Source organism: Rhyacophila brunnea, unplaced genomic scaffold (assembly GCF_057557595.1).
Source record: "Rhyacophila brunnea isolate RB1 unplaced genomic scaffold, BYU_Rbru_1.0 scaffold_14, whole genome shotgun sequence".
In the NCBI taxonomy this organism is placed as follows: Eukaryota; Metazoa; Arthropoda; class Insecta; order Trichoptera; family Rhyacophilidae; genus Rhyacophila; species Rhyacophila brunnea.
The window spans coordinates 20,699,874-20,724,408 of NW_028232796.1; the positions used below are offsets into that span (position 1 = coordinate 20,699,874).

General features: G+C 33.3%; 2 protein-coding genes across 2 annotated transcripts; both read left to right on the forward strand.

The window, feature by feature from the left end:
• Positions 1 to 1,295: 1,295 nt before the first annotated feature.
• On the forward strand, positions 1,296 to 19,025 carry LOC147075697 (organic cation transporter protein-like). The gene is made up of 4 exons (XM_085941788.1): positions 1,296 to 1,645; positions 13,410 to 13,785; positions 17,136 to 17,543; positions 18,197 to 19,025. Exons 1-4 carry the CDS (start codon positions 1,630 to 1,632, stop codon positions 18,945 to 18,947), a joined length of 1,551 nt encoding a protein of 516 aa, XP_085797914.1. The 5' UTR covers positions 1,296 to 1,629; the 3' UTR covers positions 18,948 to 19,025.
• A 2,270-nt stretch (positions 19,026 to 21,295) lies between these two features.
• LOC147075698 (CAAX prenyl protease 1 homolog) lies at positions 21,296 to 24,225 on the forward strand. Its single transcript, XM_085942007.1, has 2 exons — positions 21,296 to 21,467; positions 21,579 to 24,225. The coding sequence occupies exons 1-2, from the start codon at positions 21,375 to 21,377 to the stop codon at positions 22,854 to 22,856; spliced, it is 1,371 nt and encodes a 456-aa protein (XP_085798133.1). The 5' UTR covers positions 21,296 to 21,374; the 3' UTR covers positions 22,857 to 24,225.
• The last annotated feature ends 310 nt before the right edge of the window (positions 24,226 to 24,535 follow it).

Sequence of the window (24,535 nt, forward strand, 5' to 3'; positions counted from 1 at the left end):
TGAGAAGTTTATATTGTACCTACTTTGTAAACCATTAATTCACCCGATAAACAAAACATTGCGTTCTCTAATTTCGCCCAGAACTACCCCCTGACAAGCGTAGTTACATGTCCATAAACTTTCCGGATCATTTCGTTAATCAACCACTGAAACTTTTTTCTTGTGAAAATTTTTTGTTGTTGTTTTTCAACTCTCACAAAAAAAATCACAGGTGATTTTCCCCCAACAAACCTAAAAAGGTCTCATTTTTGTCCATAAAAATTGTTTTTCGTCATCAAAAGTGGTACTTACCTAAATATACATGCTATGTACATTGATTTTGTTTTTTTAGCAAATCTAACATTTTCCTGTCATTTTCTTATCCTATCTTGCATATGTCTCTCGACATGTTAGTGTTACTAATATTGGCACTTATAAATGGCATTAATATCGCACAGAAACATGTAATTAATTGAACTGGCATTTTCGTAGTAGAACTTAATTAAAGTGGAATTAATAAAAGAACTTTGTTTCAAACCCATAGAAATTCACATTAAAAAGTTCTCCAAAGCTTAACTCATTTAGTGCTAACGTCGCGGCTTGGAGCAGTTGGCCATTCGATATAATTATCGTGTTATTTAAATGTGGTAATTAAAACTTCAGCAGTGATTGTGAGCAGCTTGAATTGAAAATTAATGATTTTAAAGTTACCTTTTTTCTTTCCGCGCATAGAATGGTGTCCTAGAATCTAGATGAATACCAGTTCAAAATCAAGCAAATGAAGACAAAATTAATGTATCTTTTCAAATCATTGTATAGTTTAGATCTGGAAAACCTGCCTGGTGTGGTGACGAAAAATATGTACCTTACCACTTAGCGCTCAGACACACGATACTGCAGTTTGCAGTTGTGCGTGTGTCGACGTAGGTCTTATTTGATTCCAAATGCATCCAACTAGATTCTCTAATTGTATTTTTGTTATCCAATTGGAGATTGTAATCGGATGCATTTGGAATTTAGAAAGATCTGCGTCGACGCACTCTAACTGCAGTGTCGTAATATGTATGAGCCCAGTTATTTTAATTAGTGGTGAAGTCATTCATGATAGGAGATTTTTTTATGTTGAAATATATTAATTTACTTATTTTGATAATTAGCTGTTGTGAAGAAAAGACGTTGTTTCAGTTTGAAAAAATATTAATTTCAAATTTAAATTATTTCAAAACTACGGCACTCTTGATTTGGAACACTCGAATTTTTGTGTACTAGTAGAAAGACAGTCGCTCAGCGAGGCGCTTTGAATGTCAGACCAAACCAGTTGTATATAAACCATACACGACGAAGGCCGACAAACGTTGTGCCGAATTTCATTTTAAATTTAAACAAACGAAAAAAATATTTGATAGTGTGTGATTTTATACGTTTTTAATTATTAGAAGTCATTCGATTGTAATGATATATTACCATGACAACGGGATTGTCGAAATTGTTGTTCTGTAATTATTTTTTGGTGTTGTGATAAAAAAACATGTTTTTATATTGCTGTGATTTAGTGCTCGAAATAAAATAAGTATTATTATGAATTTATAACAATAAATTTGATACTATACATAAGATAACGTTTACTAGTGCCAACAGAAAAGAGTGAAAATGGGAAACAGTAAAGGTACCTACTTACATATTTTTTATATTATATTTTTATAAATATACAGTTTAGTATATTTTGTATTTTTCAATTAGAAAACAATCGGGGGTTATTAACCATTTTTCAATCTTATTAACCACATTTTTTAACGTTTGGTTTTAATAATAATTTGGTAAATGTGCCGCAGCTGCCGTCATGAGATTTTATAACTTTCTTTTTAGACCAAATCAAACCTAACCTACTCCAACCTAGTATTACCTAATATAATCTTAGTTTGTGATAATTATGCGTCAAAATGTATGAAAATTTCAAATTTTAAATTAACAATTATTGAATCGAAAAGCCTATGCACCGACAAAAAAAAGGTATTTATTTATAATTAATTGTTTACATGGAATAAACTGCTTTCGTAAAAAAAATACATAAAAGCTCATGACGGCATCTGCGGCACAATTACCAATAATTTAAGTAAATTATTAAGAGATAATATAAAGTATAATATTTATATTATTTCAATATTTAAAAATACCGAAGTATATAAATATAGATATTATAAAGTATGAAATAAACATGTTTTATAAAAACGAAACCAAATGAAAAAAATATAAAAAATAGTATCAATAAAAATGTCTTCCTGCTTTTGGATGATTTTCCCTTAGCCAAATTAACTACATCCACTTAAAAACTTGAGGTGCAAATTCGAATTAGAGAATGAAAGTATTCATCAGTGAGTCGAAAGGATAATTTATTCTATCTAAAACAAAACATAATTATACAATGATTGTTCAGAAAAGTATGTGTCTCCAACTGCAAGACAGTATCATCAACTTCAGTAAACGGTATCTATACCTAATCCATATTTTTTGGTACTAAACTTTTCAACAAAATTTTCACCTGTAGTTGGTTTTCGTACGTTCAGCGCTTGAAATGGAAAAGTTTACGAACATTTTCTGAAGATATTTACATAGTGTATTTGTAAAAATAAGTTTGTTTTTCTATTATAGCTTAGACGGTCAAAATATTTTTTCCACAAGACGGAGCGATAATTTGTCCAATTTCATGAGCCGGAACGGTGTTCCGGTCCATTTCGAGCCCTGGGTACGTTATTATAAGGGTTCAAAAACATTCGTGATTATTTATATAAAACCATAAATCTTGTTGAAAATTCAGTAGTCCTGTTTCCATTGCAACATTTTATTATTTAATGAATACTTTATATTAATTAATGAAACCGGTTTTGCTACCAGTTGCTATGGTAATACTAATATACTAAATAAAACTACGCAAGTTCATTACAATATTTTGATGATTAGGTATGTAGGTATTGGAAATATTGTCAAGTTATCGTAATGCAATTAAATTAATTTACATAGTTTACATAGTAACTAATTTAATCTAAATCAATATACTTAAACAGAAAAACAAAATAATATCATGTCAGTGAAAGTCATGTAGTAAAATATTTTGAAAATGCATTCATGAATGTAGGTAATTACTTAAACCAGCGCTCGAAATAGAAAAATTTATGAACCGGAACGCTCCATAATTTTCTGAAAAAATTTAAGTGTACGATTTTTTTTGTTATATACCTTATATACATATCTACCTAGCAACCTTGCTCGGACAAAAGTATTAACAATTTTTAGACATCTGATACCCACTACTACCAAAGAAGTAGGTAGGCAACCTTTTTCAGTACCGCAGGTGATAAAAACTAAATTTCACAAACTTTGCTGTCAAAAATGGTTTTGTTATTTTTTCTTCATTTATCTACCGCTGAGGGACGTCACTGTTTTGTACTTATAAATAATTTATTATTTACGTCTACAAAATGTACACATATTAAATATAGCGAATCCTGGAATACTAGCCCATATCCTATGTAATGGTACAAAACTCTCATTAATCAGAATTTATGCTATATTAAGATCGCCTAAAAACCTTGCAACGAAACCACTTAACATTGTGGACATTACAAATCTAAATTCAAGACGTACACAACATGAGATTTACATTATAACAAATATTACCCTCACAAGAGAGAAGAAGAGAATATAGAAAATAATAATAATAGTAACAAAATAAAATAAAAACGTACATAATTCAAATAAAATTTCGAATACAAAATACATAGTAAAGCGTCAATTACATTGAGCAACTTTACGAGCTGTTTGTTGACGAATTTAAAATCGGGCGATTCAGCTACTGCGACTGTCATGATGACACACAAAACTTTCCATTCGCTGAGAAGCCACAAGCCAGCAACTATTTTGACAGAACGCAGTTCGTTTTTTTACCGGGACGTTGCTACTACGCTCTACTGCGCAGACGCAGTAGGCCCACACGCCGGCGTGTAGCGTGTAAAGTTGACCGGCTTTCAACTTTTCTCGGTAGAGTGTTTACAATCTACTTGTTAGCTTGTTCGATGATGACACTGGGCGAGGCAGATAGTAAATTCGCCAACAAGCAGCTCGTAAAGTAGCTCAATGTAATTGACGCTTAAGTCACCGAAAATATCTACGTCGCTGGGGAGCGCATTGACTAGTCTTGCACCCCTCGCTAATGTTGCCTGATAGACTTGACACGAGGAAACGGTTCCGATCCAGAATAAATCATGGCTGTGATCACGTAGGTAATTCACAGGCGCATGTAAATTCAAATCATATTGTTGTTTGTAGAAGTAGGTGTGTAGGTATGACATGTCAAGTTACTTATTATTTTATTTTAAATGTAAATTAATGTAAGTAAGGATTTTCATAATTACCCAGACCGTAGTGTCATTTTTAATTTTTCCACGAACAGTAATCTCGAGGACTTCGCGAACCAGAGCTGTGCTCCAGTGCGTTCCGGTCCATTTCGAGCGCTGGGTCTATACAATTCGGATTTTGAAACTAATCTTTAATACCAGCAAAATATCATAAATATTAAAGAGTGTTTTATTAATTTTCATTTTTGCATCACGGTTACTTCGGCTAACACGACCACAACAAGCCAATTGCAGGTATGACCAACTTCAAGTAGGCTGTGTTCCTGTATCAAAACTGGCAGTGATTTACCAAACTCTCCCTTTGTTTTTCTTTACACTTGAACACACTTCATATTATATTTTACTGAGGATATTTAAACGCTTTGCCTTTCACTATCACAATGAAATACTTAATTCAGATATTCTAGAAGTTAATATTATTACAAGTACAATTTTTTTTTATATGTAGGTATGTGTTGTTCGGCTGGTTTACGTTTAATCAATATTTTTTTAATCGAAATATCAATACGTGGCATTAACATTTGAAAATGATTTCGGGCCCATGGCCACCGCGGCTGTTCTTGACGTCCAATTTCGGGTCACTTCGTCGAGCACTGCTGGTCATATATCACGAATAACCAACAATGTTGGCGTCAATTGTTACTGGTTTAACAGCATAAACCAGTGACTTCACGTAGTAGCCTCACAGGTAATAATCAAGAGGTGTCGAATCGCTCAACCTTGGAGGTCAATTAACAGGTCCATTTCCCTAAATCAACTTATCGCCTTTTTTATTTCAATAAGTCGATGGTTGAGGTCGCCGTATGGCATGTAGTGCCATCTTGCCCAGATCAATGTCATCCATATTTTCAACAACAAAAAAAATCATTAATCATAGGTCCAGTATCTATTTTCGTTGACCGTAACTAAGAAACCCGTTAAGTAAGTCAAAAATGAGTCTCATCACTGAACGCAATTTTGCGCTAAAACAACATCTATAAATTGCGCGAATCAACAACTGATTTTCGAAGTAAATTTGGATAATTTGGTGACGTTGTTCGTGATAATTTTCCAGACTATATAGGTACTGATCATAAATGTCAAAAAGGGAGCACACTATCGTAGCTCAGTTTGATAGTTAATCCTTTCTTAAGTTCTATATAAGCAAACAACACCTGTTATAAAGTATACATCATTGTTTGAATATATCAATAATTATTGTTATAGTTCCCCGCGAGTTACATTATAATATTGCCGGTAGTGCAAACTAATAAACATTATCCTGTTCAAGATCCCAGATTAAATATGATATTTTTTTAATATAATAAATGTCAAATGGCGACGTGCTAAAACGTCAATCTGGGGTGAAGGATCTTAGCATAACGTTTGACTCAGCATTATTGTTTTCACTCGCATTATCACTTATGCAGCTGTACGTCTACGAGGAAGTACGCTTGCTTTTAGGATTCATCATGAGACCAATCTAAATCTTGTGCACTCTCTACGTTTCGTTAGTGCTTAGTACCTACTTTTGAATTATGAATATATTGAGCGCTTTCGAAGTTTTTACAGGCTGATATTCGAACGCGTCCAGAAGAACTTTCTTTATTTTAAAATGTACGTATTATCATAAAGATAATTTTAGTTTTCAAAGAGTATTTTCCGACTGCCTTTCTTCAAAGCATGCTAGCTTGCATTGTTTTGTAACTCACTTATATTGTTAAAATATTTTTCCCTGCTCTCACGTGCCATGGTCTTGAATTCCAGCAATCATGAGAGTTTCTGAATGAAAACTGTACCTATATCTCTACCTCAAACTAACAATGAGATAAAGTGAATAAAGTCGATTTTGAGATAAGTATGCTATTCGATTTCTGAAAGCTATACCTACACAATGAATCACTAAGATTCTTTAATTGTAATACCCCATTTAAAAGAAACAATGCCGCTGTTGAATTTATTAAAAATGTCCTGTAACTTCAAAGCAACAGTGGGATAACTGAGATAACCCACTGTTAATAATGGTATACAAAAAAACCTACCATTATCATTTATTATAAACCGCAGAAGAAAAAAGAAAATAAATATATTTAACTAAGTATTTCATTTGTTTGACACAAAACATTCAAGTTCAATTATCTCAAAACTATTATTACAACGTTTTGATTAGCTCGTATTCTTGTTTGTCCAGTAGTTGTTTGTCCATTACAAATCTTGCAATCGATTTTTAACTAATTTCCCGACTAGCTAGACATTTGAAACTTTTAAAATATATCAGAACACGATGCCAATGCATTCTTTTAATAGTTTTAGCCATATTTAAGCAGAATTCCGTTTTGTATGGAAAGTTATTTCAGAAAAATCCGTAAAAAGTAAAAGACTATTATTGGTTGCTAAGGGGGTGGTTCTAGCAACTAAATTATTAATATATACGTGCGTTACTATGGAAATCAAAATGAAATGTCAAAATGACATTTTAGCATTCTATATTTGTTTGTTTTTTTTTATTTACTTCATATCAAGTACAAGTTTGAGCATATTGAGCATAATAATTCAACAGAATGTTTAAAAACGTTGTATATAAAAAGTTCTTTTTATCTTGTAATTATTTTTGACTTATCTCACTGTTACGTTCATCTAACGATATTCATGTGAGGTTAATCAGGCACAAATAGAGAGAGTATGAATCTTATCAATGCGCCTCCTGGAGACTTAGACATTTTCAGAGATAATATGATACCTAGGTATGTAGTTTGTTGAAAGACTAAGATTATGTTACTATTGGAATTTTGAAGAAATGAATGGGTTGCTCTAACCATCTTGATTATTGTCTGTGTTGATATGTTTGTCTTATCGTAGGTATTGATATATTTTGTTATGCACCTGTATTGATTGACCAGTAATATTATGTGAAATAATCTACTTTATAACATCTTATAATGTCATAACATCTATTCAAAATATTTCTTATAGATATTTCAAATAATATAATATGATACCTACTAATTTATGAATATATTTGAATAATTATTGAGGAATGCGGCCATTGGTGAATTTTTGGTGTTGACAGCATCACAGGTACGCACAAATGAGTGGATATGACTGACAAAGTTTAATGTCCACTCTTTATGTTGTATCTTCAAAACCTACCTCTACCCCTCGCCACTGGTGTACACGGTAGAAACATACGCTTTTTCCCAACTTCAGTGTTGCCAGTTAGTTGTTTGCACAACTCTAATCTATAGAATACTCTGAATCGTAAATCATAATACGCAATTAATACACGCCATAATATAAAGTGCAGTCATAAAGGGATTTCGCTTATCATTTTAAGTTGGTAACTATGGAATGATGATTACATTAATAACCGACATTGTTATTTATGACACAGGCCATTGCCCACTAAAGAAGGAAGCCGATACATTACACGACTGGTCCTACTTTTTGCCCCTCCCGTTGTCTATGGATGACCTTCTCATTGCTTGTCATTGTCTTTAAAGTGCTCATACTGACGCGGCTGCCGTGTTCACTTGTCGGAGTATTCTTAGTTTCAGATTTCTTTCAGATTATTTTAACGTATCTTGGAGACCTTGGAGATCATCTGATTTAGTGGTTATGTGTTATTAATAATTGCAAGTGACGATCAAAGTAAGTAAACTTCTTCTGTGTATAATAATATCATAATACACTAGGACGTTTGCCAATGTGACAGTCGATTCTAAACGACAATAACTAATAACTTCTTTATACTCTTCAGTCATTATAGAATACCAAATTCTGCTTGCACGTACGTTATCAATAAATAGTATGGCAGTGGACCACTCGTTGCTTGTCCAAAAAGTTATGCTCAGGCTTTATTAATCTAAAGATGGCAGTGCACGGGCATAATAATTGAAAGTTTCCAAAATAAACTTTCGAAATAAACGAGTATCAGAAAAAGTGTAAAAATGTAATTTCCGTATTGATATCCTACAGATTACTCTAATATACCTCTATGTACTCCATTTCCTGTAATATTACTGAAAAAAAAATCAAACATTTTGAAACGCAACAACATCAACAAGCAGTTATTATAAAGGTGATACTAATTTTACTGTCGTGAATGTGCATCGTAGTAGTGACTGAGTTGTGTTAAAAACCGCATTCCAGGCACTACCGGTTCGCAAAATCACAATCGATAGGCTAGCTAAAATAATCGGAAACTACGTCAAAATAAAATTTGAAAGTCACATAAAATATCGGAGTCTTGTTGTTTATTAATAATCTGCCTGAATCACAATATTAATTAGGTATCCATTCCAACTATTGGCGGAGGCAGTCTTTTTAGAAAGAAACTAGAATTGTTTTTATAATATGTAGGTAACAGTGACGAATGGTGGAGGTAGGCTGTTAAGATCCGCCATAAATAGTGCACACTAAACTTTGTCAGTCATACGTATTTTTTTTCATTGAAATAAGACTACAATTATTTATAAATGGTGTTGGTTAGTTTTTAAAATTAAATTAAACCCTGCGAAACCACCAAGCCGTAATAGATAATAGTCAAAAATACTAGTAAGTATATTAATAAAATATCTAAAATTATACAATTAAACAATACAAACCAACAAAAAATATGTATTCTTAATCCAACGAAAACGAATAATTATGAATGAAAAGTGTGCACAATTTTGTCGTATCGTCAAAAATAAATAAAAAATATTATGGTTTGGTTTAGGCAGGGTTTAATTGATTTTTAAAAACTAATCTATTCTGTAAATAATAGTCTTAGTTCAATAAAAACAAATACGTATGACTAACAAAGTTTAATGTGTACTATTTATGGCGGATCTAAACATCCTACCTCCACCTTTCGCTACTGGTAGGTAATATACTTATATACAGAGTTTTATTAATATTATAATATATATATCAGCCAAAAATTAGTGTTAAAGTGTAGATACAAATTTCAAGCACTGTCAATGGCGGATTATTGTACCCACAGTCACAGGATGCTGCATCAGAGCCTCAATCTCGCAGGAGTTTTAATTCTCCTCGATAATTTTAAATGTAGGTATATAATTATAAAGCTTTATCCAAATTCTGGTACGATATTTTAATAAAACACACATAGGTACCCATCTTTAACTTTTTGCGAATATATTTATTAATAAATCGATAATTTGGTCTTTGCAATTACACATTGAACACAATATCAATCAAATGACCTCCCCGGGCCATCTTGCATCTCACGATCCGCTTGACAATTTTCGATGACTTTATCACAAATTTCGGACTCTATCTCGGCCATAACTTTACGGATGTTGTTATTAACGCGCCATTTTAATTGGTAATTCTGATTTTTATATAAAGTATAAATCGTTGTTTATTTGATTACCTACAATTGTATGTATCGTTTGTTGATGTAATATTATTAAAAGCTTGGCCAGAGAAGATTACGTAATCACGAAAATGTGGATCAAAAGTCAAGACTGCCCCTAAAATGAATTTTGTGCTACTATTGTTTTAGTTTTAATGTGGTATATTCTTTATTAGTATACAGTAATTATTAGCCAAGCTATATAATGTTTAATAAACATCGAAATAAAGACCTGGACCGCCCCATAAAAGGCTGAGGACTACATTCCTGCCAAATTGCAGCTCCCTACCTCGGAGAACCACCACAGAAAAGCAGTCGACTTGGGTTGTGGGTAGAGCCAGTGATCAACAATTCCTGTCGCGAGAATTGTCGAGAAATAATTGGAAAAGTAGTTGAGTTCCGTTTCTCGAGAAAAAGGAATTCGGAAATTTCAAAAATTTCTTTTTTAGAGAATTGGAGAAATTTTCATCTGAAATATATTTCATCCGTAGTCTTTAATTGGATTTTGGTTTTTATGGCAAGATAAAAAAAATCACAACTTGTAATAATTATGGTCGGAAAAAATTAGGCAATGAGAACTAAAAACAGCAATTTTCTTTTATGTGCAGTCGAGTGAAGTCAAAAGGTTAGACACCCACGATATAAGGCATTTTAACAAGGTGCATCAAAATAAAATTTAGCACGATGTCTTCGAGCGCCTCAATACAACACTGATCACTGTAAACTAAAACAAAAAAATGATGAAACAAAGGTTTTTTTATATACAATTATATATAATATATACATTTATATACAATAAGCATTATACCTGATTTTAGAGGGCATATCAAATTTTCAAAATTGTAATTACTCCATAAGATTTCGAAACTTGCCAACTTTTGACAGTAACCCCGCAATATATTATTATATTCAGATTTTAGACATAGCGCAGTAGGTAGTTAGTTGATTATAATTATGAATCTAGGTATTCCTGAGTGCAATTATACGCGGGAATAAATTGTCTGGATATGCCATCCAAGTAGCCGCAATAAAACTGCAGTAGGTACAAAATTTCGGATAAGTTTGAGAACCGTTTTCCAAACATTCCTTTACTTTTTGTATATGCACGACGAATTACTTTCACCACAACATGCAAATACCTACTTGTCTCGATGTCTTTTAGCAGGCTTGCAACATTGTTTATAAATTTCGCAGTGTCTCACGCATGTAGTGTCTCATATTAAAACTTGTATGATAGACCACTTCAAAGACTTCTTTTAACCAGGTAGGTAGTATTATACAATATATCACTCGTAATCCACAATATGTAATTCGTAATCCATGTAAATAGTATGAAAGTTTATTATTCTTTCAATGAGACTGACTAAAATATTAGAAAACTATTAATGCCTCACTGTGGAAATAAATATGATTTGGAAAATATTATACCTACACATTTTATTGTAATATTTAATAACGCTTATAAACAAGCTTAATATACCACTGTACAAGTGCACATTTGTATTCTTTTCGCATACCTACTCATCATTTACGCTCGTCGCCAATTGTTTTATCTCAGTGAAAAAAACTTTAAATCTAATACCGACGTCTGGAAATCGCTAAACTTGCCTGGTAAACTATAGTATTATTATCATGAATGATTTTCATAGTATAGATACTTACTATTTTATTCTTCCAATGGGTCTCCACAAAGTGTAGGTATGCAAATATTATTAATATTATTATATATCGGTGAATAAATTACTATTGTTGCCTGACGTGGTCTAGTTGGTAGCGTTGCGCTCTATAGAAAGGTAGGCCGCTGGTTTGAATACCGCCGACTGGATTAATTCACATTAATTACCATTAGTGAGTGCGCATAATGCCTGTAGATATCGAAAGGCAAAACCCGTGTCGCCAAAACATATCAAATGAAATAGTACAAAACTTAAATCACTTAAAATTTAAATTCAATTCAAAAGCACCCTCGGTCGATAGTACCTACTATTATTTTTAAATATTATGTTTATCACTTCAAGGTAAAAACGTTTTTTTTTATGTGAGATAAATTATTTTCACTGTCTCGTCGTTTGGAATAGTGGATCTCGGGTTTGGAGCATATTTACGAACTTAAATTTTGTAATAATTAACAGCGAAAAAAGGTTTTTTTCGCCTGCGTCACGTTTTGTTCGTTCTACTGTAAAATATTTAAATCGTTGTTTTATCTCGGTCAATAGTTTATTAAAAATAGGTTCCAATAATATATTAATTGGGAAATGATGATATAGACAGGGTAGGTATAGTGAGAAATCTTATTGTTTATGGCTATTAACAATGTTGTTACCTTCATACGTAAGTAAGTAGTCAAAAAGAAATATATCTCGACAACATAATGGCATCTTACCAACTTGTATCTACGTAATGATCACTGTACTTTATTATGATTTAAACTAGAGGTAATGTTTTTTGACTTTTTCATTTCTCGAGACATTAGTGATACCTATTTCGAGATTGTAGAGAATTCTCGAGAAATAAATATTCAAGGTGTTATGCGAGAAAAGTGGTTTTCCCTCAAAAATTATTTTCCATCCAGAACCATGACATGACGTTTAATTTTTAGTTTCCTTCAAAAAATAACCATCGAAGCGGTGTTCTCCCCAAAAATATTTTTCCTTCCATCCACACGTCCACAATGGCCGAGCTGTTACGCCTCCGCTCTATGGAGGTCCATTAGGATCGAACATGGTAAAAAACGAGCCGAGTTCTTCTTTAAGTTTCTGCTGCAAAAGTTTTTATTTTGCTTTTTGTATTAATATTTTGTAAATCTCACTCACCGGATCTCATTTCTGAAAAAATGATTTATCTCCAAATTTCATATAAAAAATCTCGAGAAATGATATTCAAGTTTTATCTAATTTGAATAATAGTATCATCATTTTCTAAAAAAATATGTTAAACCCTTAACAATAAAATGAGTTTGCAGCATTAGCACACATAATATTATCATCACTAGAGATTGTGATTTCTCGACTTTTTTCGATTCTTAAGATTAATTCTCAAATTCAAGAATATTTGATTCTCGTGAATTCGAGATTTGTTTCTAGATATCTAGTGGTTTATTTTATTGGTGGATTAACGCGTGCAAATGTTTTGGAATTGCCGAAGACAAATCCTTCCAGATTCTGTCGAAACCAATTTGTTGTCAATTGTTGCACGCAATAGTTTTCAGTCACGTGAATAAAGAAAATTTTGTCTCTGCTATTTTTAACTTAAGTACGAGCAATCAAGCACCGATAAACTTGACGTAAAAATGCGATGGAAGTGATTAGTCAGTTCAATTTTATAAGTACCTACCCGTCGAAATATTAAAACATGTGTTTTGGAAAAAGTCTGGTTGTTTAAAAATCAATGACCCGGAACTATTTTATTTAGCAATACACCATTCCCCATTACATTATTGAATACTAACAATATAGACAATAATAATTCCTAATTTAATTATTTTATATTCAATACACATACATTGTTAAATCGAATGTGACTAGAATTTACATCAATTTGTAATTTGGGCGAATCTAATAGGTATATTAAATATCTGAGTTGCTCCAAGTTCTTTGATTATTTTATCTTAAAAATAAGTGGGTATTGATTATACTTATTGTGTTTTCAAGAATATTGATAAAAATATTTTTTCTTTTCAGATACCGAAAACAGTGTAACCGATGATGGCTCACAAAAGGTGGTGGACACCGTCCAAGAGACAATAGGATCCTTTGGCAAATACCAAGTACTGCTATGCTTGACAATTTTCGTGTCCAAGTTCCCCGTCGCTTTCCATCAGATGGGAATCATATTTTTGGCGCCGCCAGCAAATTTTATATGCTTAGATAATTTATTAAACGCAACGGGTAAATGTCCCTGCGAAGAACCGGTTTACGACCAGTCGATATTTGAACAGACGATTATCATGGAGTGGGACCTCATCTGCAACAGATCCTGGCTGGCCGATTTCACGCAGACTATTTTTATGCTTGGAATCCTGATTGGAAGTGTTGCGTTTGGATCTATTTCAGACAGGTACGTTATTGATAGTAGGTATATTCGCATTAATCGATTGTTGACTATTGTGTCAACCATAGCCATAGCCCCCAGAAAAGTGGGGCTGACAGGGCTCCAGCTTAGCCGGCTCTCACATCAAAATAAGTCGTTGTGACGTCGTCGTTATTCACAAAGCACACGTTGCCAAATGGAGCTCCGCAGATTGGTCGAATGCGACTTTTTAGCTTGAAAAAAACATCTAATGTTGCAATCAAAGTTGCATGCTCCTCGGGCTGCGAGTCGAAGACGCCAGGACGCATATAAATAACTACGAATTGGTCATTCCTATACCGGCTCGCCGATCGCCGCATCCAAATATCTATACGTTTCGAAGGTAACGTGCGAATCGTGCGACTGTCGCTAGGTAGATGTACGCGGTCGGATATGCAACACCAGTTCGACGTCCTTGGAAGGACTTTGATTTATGTTTGTGCAGCAGATGAGGCGAGTTTAGATGTTAGAGTCGGCTTTGGGGTCCGGCGTGGCGGGTCGACCAGTTAAGTGAGATAAACACACCACAAATTTGCTCTATTAGTAAAAAAAAAAGTCGCCTACGGAATTATTTTATTTAAAGAATATTAACATTTTAAAATATTGTGAAGCAATTTGATGAGATATGATGATTGATATAATTAAATAATAATTCACCTGTGAAATTGTATATTATTATTATTTTTAAAGTGTTTCTTGACTAATAAAAATGACTATTTATCTGTTGAAGGGTCGTATGTTACTTGGCTACCACAAAAGTGGGTCGCGATCAGTTAGTTGTTCATAATAAATGATACCGTGTCACGACAACTCAATAATTTGTATGAATTTATTTAAGAATACAAAAAAATGCTAAAGATTACACAATTTTACCTCGCGGAACCCAGGGGTTCCATGGGACACCATTTGGGGAACACTACTGTAAAATCTCAGACTGCCCTTAACCTTGGTGATATTATATTCGGGTAGGAGGGCCCGCTTCAGGATATGGGGAACATGTGGTCAATCCTTATTTATAAGTAGGAAAAATGCTGGGGTTCTCCCAACTATAGTAAGAACAATTATGATCTGATGGTTCTAAATATTAATTGAAAAAGTGACATGTAAAAGTCAACCAAGATTTTCAGCCACTATTTCCTGCAGATGTACCAGAGTGCCAGTAAATAATTGTCCATACCATTCAACCACAATTATTAATACAAGGCTAAATTTATGCTTGAAAGGGGACCTGAGCTAATCCATATTTATTAATTATCTCTAAAACGTATTCATTTTTTTTTAATATTCTCCTCAGGTTTTTATTTAAAAATTTCTAATTCTATTGACGTTTTTTTAAATTATTTGTCAAATCCTGGGTTCCCTACCAATAATTTTAGGGTCCCGGGGTATTTATAATAGTCCCTTTAGCCATTGAATAAATCCATCTTTGTTATATCGCCATGCTGGACCCAGACAAATAATCGTACCTAGTTGATAATATTGAATTCATAGATTTTAGCTTCACTTTACCAAACCACAAAAAAATGAATAGTGAAGTAATGAAGTATTCGGTGAAGGTAGAAATAATTCGGTAAAGAGCCCAGAAACTACACCAAGAGATCTGGTGTACGACTCGAGTCAGTTGTGTAGATATAGCAAATCAAAAGTATTTAATTAACTATTTGTTTTATTCAACGAATTTTATTTAACATACATAATTTTGAAAACACTTCTGAGAAAATATATAACTAATTGAAAAATGATACGACAGTTCTACTGTTGGATGGAGGATTAGCGCTCGAAATGGAAAAGTTTACGAACCGGAGCGCTCGACAACTTTCTGACGATATTTACATAGTTATCAAATTTGATGTGTATTTTATAAAAATAAATGTGTTAGATTTTCTATTATAATATGGTCTATCTAGATCAGACGGTCAAAATATGTTTTCCACGAGACGGAGATTTTAGCCGATTTCACGAACCTGAACGGTCCGTAAGCTCCAGTCCATTTCGACCCCTGTGGAGGATTGAATAGTGTAGGAATAAAAGAATATGTATTACATTACATCACCATGTTCGGATGGTTCACATTGGCCTCCACAGAGTGAAGATTGTATTATTTTTTTGACAAATGGATATTAGCCACTTGCTCAACGTATTATGTCAATCATCCTCCGAATCCAAACACACATTGAAAAACAAACCGTGACATTATAAGCATTATATACCACTCTAATGAAAGTAACAGAATATTTCACTCAAAACTATGTTTTTTCGAGATACTACAATCTGGTTCCACGATGGCGATATTATAACATCTATAATACAGTGGACTGTTTTGATGTGATATGAAATAGGAGACATTCAATAGTTTTGTTTAATAGCATTATAACCATGTGGTGAAAGATAATGTTATTATTGAGATAATAATAGTATGGAGATAAAATATGCATAGGTACTTACATAATTTGTTATATGTTACAACTAACAGAGTAATTAAAGTTTATTATGTAAAGTAATTATGCAAAGGGTCATCAGGAGAAATATTCTATTTTAATTGTATAATAAGTCATTAATTTTTACACATTTTTCGACATTGATATTATTGTAAATAGACTGTGGAAATGGAATGGAAATGTATTATGTTATGCAGTGGCATCTCGTATATATACCTACCCACTTACTCATATTATACATTATGTACCAAGCTACTTATAATAATATGATTTTATTAATGAGGAAATCAGTAAATCTGAGTCGTTACTTAATCACATCTAAAAAGCGTGCTTAAAAATAATAATTTAATTAATAATTATTAATTTTATAGACTTAAATTCTTGTACAGGAATACCAGCCATAGAAAGTTACAATTGTTTTAATGTAATTGGTAATTTCATTCGAAATAAAATACTTAATTGAAAAATCATTTCAAAAGATGTGAATCAAAAATAACATGTTTCTTCATTCAGGGCAGCTCTCGTGGTGCAGTGCGCAATGCGCTGGCCTTCCGTCACGGAGTTCTGGGTTCGATTCCCAGTTAGGTCAAAATATATCTACCTAATCTAATATGTAAATTCCTCAAGCCTGGGTGTTTTACCACTATTATTGGGCTTCAAAGCCTGTTGTGGTGTTTAATAAAGAAACAAATAAAAAATAAAAAAATTAAAATTAAATTAAAAAAAATTAACAACTTAACATTGCCATCTATTAATACTAACACAAACTTATGAATCGATCCTGTCGTTTGAGTAAAATATCATTAGGGATTTTTATTACAGATCAGCATGATTAACTCTTCCGCGATTTTAGTGTACCACGTGCAAAATATTGATTTAATTGATTTTATTTATTTGTAGATATGGAAGACGCACCCCGCTAGTTGCAGCTGTCGTATTACAGTTGATCTCAGGCATTGCCGCTTCTCAAATTCCAGAATACTGGACGTTCACAATCTTGAGATTCATCCTGGGCGCAGCCACGGGAGGCACCATGGTGATCGGTTACGTTCTCACCATGGAGTTCATCGGGAAGGAATACAGAGAGCCAATCTCAGCACTGTACCAATTACCTTTTAATGTTGCGCATCTGATGCTGGCAGGATTCGGCTATTTCTTCAGAACATGGTCGAGTTTACAGCTAGCGCTCACCATTCCATCCATTCTAATGCTTTCCTATTATTGGATTGTACCTGAGTCTCCACGGTGGCTTTTGGCCATCGGTGAGACACGTAAGGCAGTGGATGTACTTACCAAGACTGCACAGGTGTAAGTATTGCCTACATATTATTATGATGTTATTGATAATAATTGACTTATTTATTTTCCGAAGACTAATAATATGTTCACATATATGGTCAAAATCTATAACAGAAAAAACATGTACATACTTTTTACAATTTCACAAAATTTAATATCTACCTTTAAATTATTTAAAAATATTTCAATACCTACTGAATAACTTTCAAAAACTGATCAATTAAAATTAATGATACAAGCATAGCAATAGGTGATGAATAATAAAGATCTTTTAAACCAAAACCTTGAAGCAATACTTTGGTTATATCTAATAAAAAATTATAATTCTATTTTAGAATGATGTATTTGAGTTACAACCACTTATGAATATTTGAATGGCAATAAACATTAATAAGTTATGTCATATCTCAAGATTAATTCATTAAATTATAATTTTACATAATATTAGTGCTTGGGTTTTAATTTACATTAAATTTCTTATTTTGCTATGAAATAGACTTCATATAAACTTTCTATCAGTGGTGAAGGGTGGAGGTGGGTTGTAGGATTGTTGTTTGGATGAAAACAAAATAAATAAATAGGACTGACAAGGTTTAGTGTGTTAATGTCATGGGTTCGTGAACAATAATCTTGACCCGTATTTTGTTAATAATTTTTTACAGAAATAAACTACCAACAGATGATATATCAGAAAAAATACAGCAATATCAAAATTCAAAGGTTAAGGAACAAATGCACAAAGCTAACATATTGGATTTATTCAGAACACCGAACTTACGGAAAAACACAATATGCATGACTCTCAGTTGGCTAGTCTGCGGTTTTGGATACTATGGCGTATCACAATATATCGGGAAACTTGCCGGAGACATTTTTGTGAATGTTGCCATATCAGCACTTGTGACAATTCCTGGAACGTTGGTCTCTATTCCATTGATGAAGAAAATGGGCCGAAGAACATTATTAATCCTCACTTTTACAATATCATCTATTTGTTTGTTTGCTATAGCAATCATTCCAGAATCAGCTGGAATATTCAAAGTAATTTTAGCTTGCGTAGGCGACTGTGGAATGTTTATAGGTTTCATAGTTGTATATCTTTATGCGTCGGAAATGTTCCCGACGGTTGTGAGGAACGTGGGAATCGGTCTGGCATCTATGTTGGCCCGCGTCGGGTCCATGGTCGCGCCATACGTCGCCGGAATGGGTGAGCAAGCCGCGTGGCTTCCGCCCGTCATCTTTGGCATCGTCTCCCTGCTGGGGGCCGCTCTATGCCTGCTGATGCCAGAAACAAAAGGATGTCAATTGCTGAATACAATAGAAGAAGGAGAAAACTTAGGAAAAAAGATTACTAAAATTGAATTAAAGACATTAAATAAAGTACAAGATACAAATCAAAACCATTCAAGCTAATAAATAAAATTTTAATTAAAACAAAAATATCTCCATGGAAATCAGTTCTTACTAACTTGTATTTGATTCTGAGTCATGATACTATTTTGTAATCAATGTTCAGATGAACGCATTATTAAATTTGTATAATGATAACATAATATTGTTATGTAGGCATACCAGGCATGTCCAACACGTCAAACGTTCGATAGCGGGATGGATTTTGGCTGATCACACCCAAAGTCCACTATTGATAGTCAGGCCGTGACACGAAACTGTAAAGTTCGATCAGAGTGTTAGTTGTTGCTCATACTTTGAATGCAATAATATGGTATACAGTTTATTGATTGATGAATGTTTCATATTAAAATACATGTCCATTGCATTCGAAAATAATCAATCACTAGCACTACAGTGCCCCGGACCTGTCTATACTTGACCCTTTATCGCATCATAGGACCATAGGATTTTAGTGATGAAAGTGAACGTAGTTTTCAAATTAACTACGAGGAAGCCCACATAACTTCGTCGTATCATCTGATTTGCATTGCATCACTTATGACCTGCTGCAAGAGTGAGAGAAAGAGAAGATATGAATCCCCACGCTTTCATCTGAAACATAGTTTGCCCTTAGTTGTAACGCTTCAGTGTCATCAGCCAAATATAATAATATGTTTGTTCAGGTTGAAGAATATCAATGGGAGAGTGTGACAGATCATTGCTAGTTTCTATTTTGGATAGTAGATCACCACCTACTTGAAGTTGGACGTGTCTAATGTAAGCTGTTCTCGGGACAATGTATTTTAATTTAATTCTTAAATCTACTGTAATTACTAATTACGAATACTGATTTGAATGCAATGTTGGTTGAAACTGAATTTCCTGTTGTACAAAATTATTTACCTTCTCCTGTATCCATCCATCAATGCAAGCCTTTTTTCTGAATACTTCATTTTATTATATAATATTATTAACATTGCTATCCAAAAAGACACTATTCTATGGAAGTAATATTAAAAACATAAAGTAATATTATAAACATATTATATATAATATAATAAACAAAGAATATCATGAAAAAAATAAAAATTTTAATTTTATACATTAGGTATTAAATATATATTTTTAATTACTGGGTAACATCCATTTGTGGTAAAACAAAAAATATTTTAATGTAACCTCCACTCCGTGGAGGCCCATATGTTCTACTTAGGATCGGATATGGTTAAAAGAAAGAACGAAGAATTTGTATGCAATATGTGCAATGATACAAATATTCAAAGATCTATATTGTTGCATGCTGTTGTCATTCATAACCACCTATCTAATGTTGGCAGGACCAGATTACGGCATAGGTTTTAGGTGCTACAGCCGAGGTACCTCCGCTAGCTGGAGGGTTAATACTCTTTTGTTGAAAGTTTTTTGTGCAATTGTTTACCTTACGGTTATATAAAAATCAAGAAAAATAAGGTTTGTAATAAAGGACAAAAGTGGATTTTCTATATGTGATCAAATCTTTAGGACGCAGCATTATAATAAATAACCTCATATTAATAACTTACTACTGTAGCGATAATGGAAGAGCAGTTTACATTATTGTTATTGCCTAAAAGAAACAACTAGGTACCAAATAATAGGACTATCGTGATGGCTATGATCGTGTGGAATTATTGGTTCTGTGGTTCCACCTCTGCCTTAAGCGATAAAAATTCTTTTATTTCAACAAAATATATCATAAAGCTAAGTGCTGTATGTAGGTATGTCAGGAAAATCAGCTGTATATGCAATGTTTCCCATTTCCATCTGCGTCGGGAAATGAAACTCAGAACTTATTCAAAGTCCGGATGGAAATATTCGGAAACAATTAATTTTGATACCTACATGTTTCAAAATAGTTTATACATAAATATGTACAATGTTAAGTGAACTGATCTGTTTTGGTTTGGACTAGACGTTAAAGACGAAAGCAGCGTTCGGGTTGTGTATAGGTACATATGTGTAGTTTTGCAGATCACTGGTAAGGACATCTTACCGGTGATTTACAAAACTCCTGAATGCAGTTTTAATTTTTAACACTTTATCCATAATGGTAAAACTGTAAAGGTAAGTACTGGGATTCCATTGTTTGTATCTAGGATGACAAACCCTAATAGTTCAGTATTCAATGAAGAAGAAGAGAAATAAATAAATATTATCATATAAAATTTAGGAATATTTATAGCAATAAAATTAAAAGGCAATTATATTATTTTTTCAGATTAATATTATTTTAAACAAAAAAAATATCCGGCTGTATAATACTCTCGCGTATTTGCTTTTCTACTTTTTTTTAATATCTGGCAACAAGTTTGACAGTTTATTTTCACGATACAGAAAAGTAAGTTTTATCAGCGTGAGGGCGAAATCACAAATCGTGCAGCTGTTTGAGAATATCACAAGATTAAAATAATGGAGATCTCAAAACAAAATGCCGTGATGTGGGGCATCATATCGTTTATGTGGGCAGAATATTGCTGGGAGCTTTTTTTATCACTGCGTCAGGTATGTAAAAAAGAAAAACTTTTAGTGACCGGCCTTTCAAGTCGGTGAACGAATTTCCATGTAATTAAATAACTTCTTGAATTAAATTTGACATTATTCTTTTTCTTATAGATTCGTGTTTTCAAGACGAAAAAGAAAATACCCCAAGAACTACAAGGAATCTTAGATAAAGACACATTTGAAAAGGCCCGCTCGTACGGGCTGGATAAAACCCAATTCGGTGTTTTCCGAGACTTCTTCTCTATAGTCGTAAATAGTTTAGTAATATACTTCGGATGGATGGCTGCCCTCTGGCAGAAATCTGAAAATACTGCGCTATCTTTCAATTATACATCTGACAGTGAAATTACAATCAGCTGTATTTTTATGTTTTATTTCACAATCATTTCAACCATTTGCGGTTTGCCGATGACCGTCTATTTCACGTTTATTCTCGAAGCCAAACACGGATTTAATAAACAGACGGTGCCATTCTTCATCAAGGATAACATCAAGTCTTTGATTTTCGGACTCGTTCTCACTCTACCGATAACTTCAGTGATCATCTACATAATCCAAAGAGGAGGAGATATGTTTATCGTCTGGCTGTGGTTATTCACAATGATTATGACATTTTTACTGTTAATGATTTATCCTTCATTGATTGCTCCGCTATTCGATAAATATTCACCTTTACCTGAAGGAGCGTTGAGGAATGCGATCGAAAATTTAGCTGCGTCATTGAAGTTTCCTCTCGGTCAACTGTACGTCGTCGAAGGATCGAAACGTTCCGCACATAGTAACGCATACTTTTATGGATTATTCGGCTCGAAACGTATCGTTCTCTTCGATACTTTGTTAGAAAACTATACGAAGAAAGAGGATGAAGCAGAAAAGAATAATGATGAGACATCTGACAAACTCGTTGAAACACCTACCAAGAAGAAAGGATGCACAGACGCTGAAGTCGTAGCAGTTTTAGCACATGAACTTGGCCATTGGAGCCATTGCCACATTTACATCAACATGATAGTCATGCAACTGAATCTATTACTCACTTTTGTCGCTTTCGGCTTTATGTTTAAATACTCAGCTCTGTACACGTCTCTAGGATTCGCCCCGGGACAAGAGCCAATTCTTATCGGTTTATTGTCAGTAACCGGACTTGTTCTGGCTCCGTACAATGCGATCTTATCGTTCGCCATGACTGTTCTGTCGAGGAAGTTTGAATTTCAAGCGGACGCCTTCGCTATATCCCTCGGTCACTCTGATAACTTGCAGAAGGCTCTCATCAAACTCAACTTGGACAATTTGGGATTCCCCATTTACGACTCCTTGTACTCGGCGTGGCATCATTCTCACCCGACACTTCTGCAGAGACTCGAAAGACTTGATAAGAAAACTTCTTAAATTTTTATAATACTTTTCACTCCACAGCCATACTATTATTGAAACAATTACCTATTAAGAATTGTATTGCATTATGCATTAATGAATGGTGTGACATTCATGGCTGGCTTAGGAAATTGTAGGCCCCTGGGTTTTATAGGTTTGGTAGGTAACTGTGAGAAATTTTTCAAAAGGGCAAAAAAATATTAAACATCACAAAGCTAAAAAACATTTGTATTTAAACATGTTCCAAGTGACTGAATCAACAATTACTGAAGCAACAAGATCAGTGCGGGATCGCTCCAGATGGAAAGAGATTATTGGCAATGCTTATAATTTTGTAATCCTCAGTAATAAGACAATGGATATGAAGATAGATGTAATTTTAATTAATACTTAGATTCTTGGAAACAAAATTTCCCCATAATGCGAACACTGTTTTCATTAATTGCCATGACAACAAGTCTGTCATTCTTGTGTTACTGTTGTTAACCTGTGTATATTCTTTAGATGTTTCATCCTTGAGAAACTCCTTTCTCCAATCGGATTAGCTATCATTAAACACATAGTGCACAAGGCTCTGGGTTCGATTCCCAGTGAGGTCGCAATATATCTATGTGGTTTTCTGAAAGCCTGGATATTTTTGTAATCAAGTGTGGAATGAACAAGTTGTAAGGCAAACAATGAAATTGCACAAAAAACTACAACAATAGAGTATTAAAACAATGTGATAGATAGCGACCCTCAAGCTAGGGGAGGTACCTCGGTTGTAGCACCTAAAACCCTTGCAGTAATCCGGTCCTGCCAACATTAGATAATATGTAGTTATGAATGACAACAGTATGCAAAAATATAGATCTTTGAATATATTTGTGTCATTGCACATATTGCATACAAATTCTTCTTTCTTTCTTTTGACCATGTCCGATCCTAATAGGACCATATTATGCGCCTCCACATTGTGGAGGTTTGTATTAAAACTCATTTAGTCCTAACACCGCGACTGGAGCGTTTGGAGTAGTTTGCCATTAGATATAATTAACATGTTATTTAAATATGGTATTTAAAAGGTCAGCAGTGATTGTGTTAACATATTTTTGTTTTTACGAGAAATGGGTATTAACCACTTGCTCAACCTATTAGGTCTACACTCTGACTCCAAACACAAATTGAAAAACAAAATGTGTATTTGCCAGACCCGGGATTCGAACCTGAGACCCACGACATTATAAGCCGCTCGGTAATCGTGGACGTACATATTCTGAAGATAAAACTTCAAAGCGAGATTATCTCGTATACTCAAAAGGTTCATTTAAAAATGCATAGTGCAGTTCAATTGATAACTGCGAAAGTGTTGTTTTATTCCATAACTGTTTTGAATCCACAAAATGAACATAATCTTGTGAGAATGTTAAATTATATATTACTGCAAAATAATATAACAAAACTAATTATTGACATATTCTTATAATTCATTTAATTTTATTTCTTTAGTCACTTTCTTTAATGTTTGGCACTTATTGATTAAGTGCATATTATAGTTTTTTTATTAATTCATTATTTTATGAATAAATAAATTATTGTTTTCTGCATTTATTTACATATATTTTTCTCGATAAATGTCATGTATTGTTTTTTTATTACAATTTTTTACTAAGTATTGTATTAAATGTTGTGAAAACTGAATAACCAACCCATGT

Excerpts from the sequence above, each read along its gene's own strand:
- LOC147075697 (XM_085941788.1), top strand. Across the intron at positions 13,786-17,135 it reads TTTGGATCTATTTCAGACAG|ATATGGAAGACGCACCCCGC; the intron begins GTACGTTATTGA and ends ATTTATTTGTAG. Across the intron at positions 17,544-18,196 it reads CTTACCAAGACTGCACAGGT|AAATAAACTACCAACAGATG; the intron begins GTAAGTATTGCC and ends AATTTTTTACAG.
- LOC147075698 (XM_085942007.1), top strand. The coding sequence starts at position 21,375 with ATGGAGATCTCAAAACAAAATGCCGTGATGTGGGGCATCATATCGTTT. Across the intron at positions 21,468-21,578 it reads TTTTTTTATCACTGCGTCAG|ATTCGTGTTTTCAAGACGAA; the intron begins GTATGTAAAAAA and ends TTTTTCTTATAG.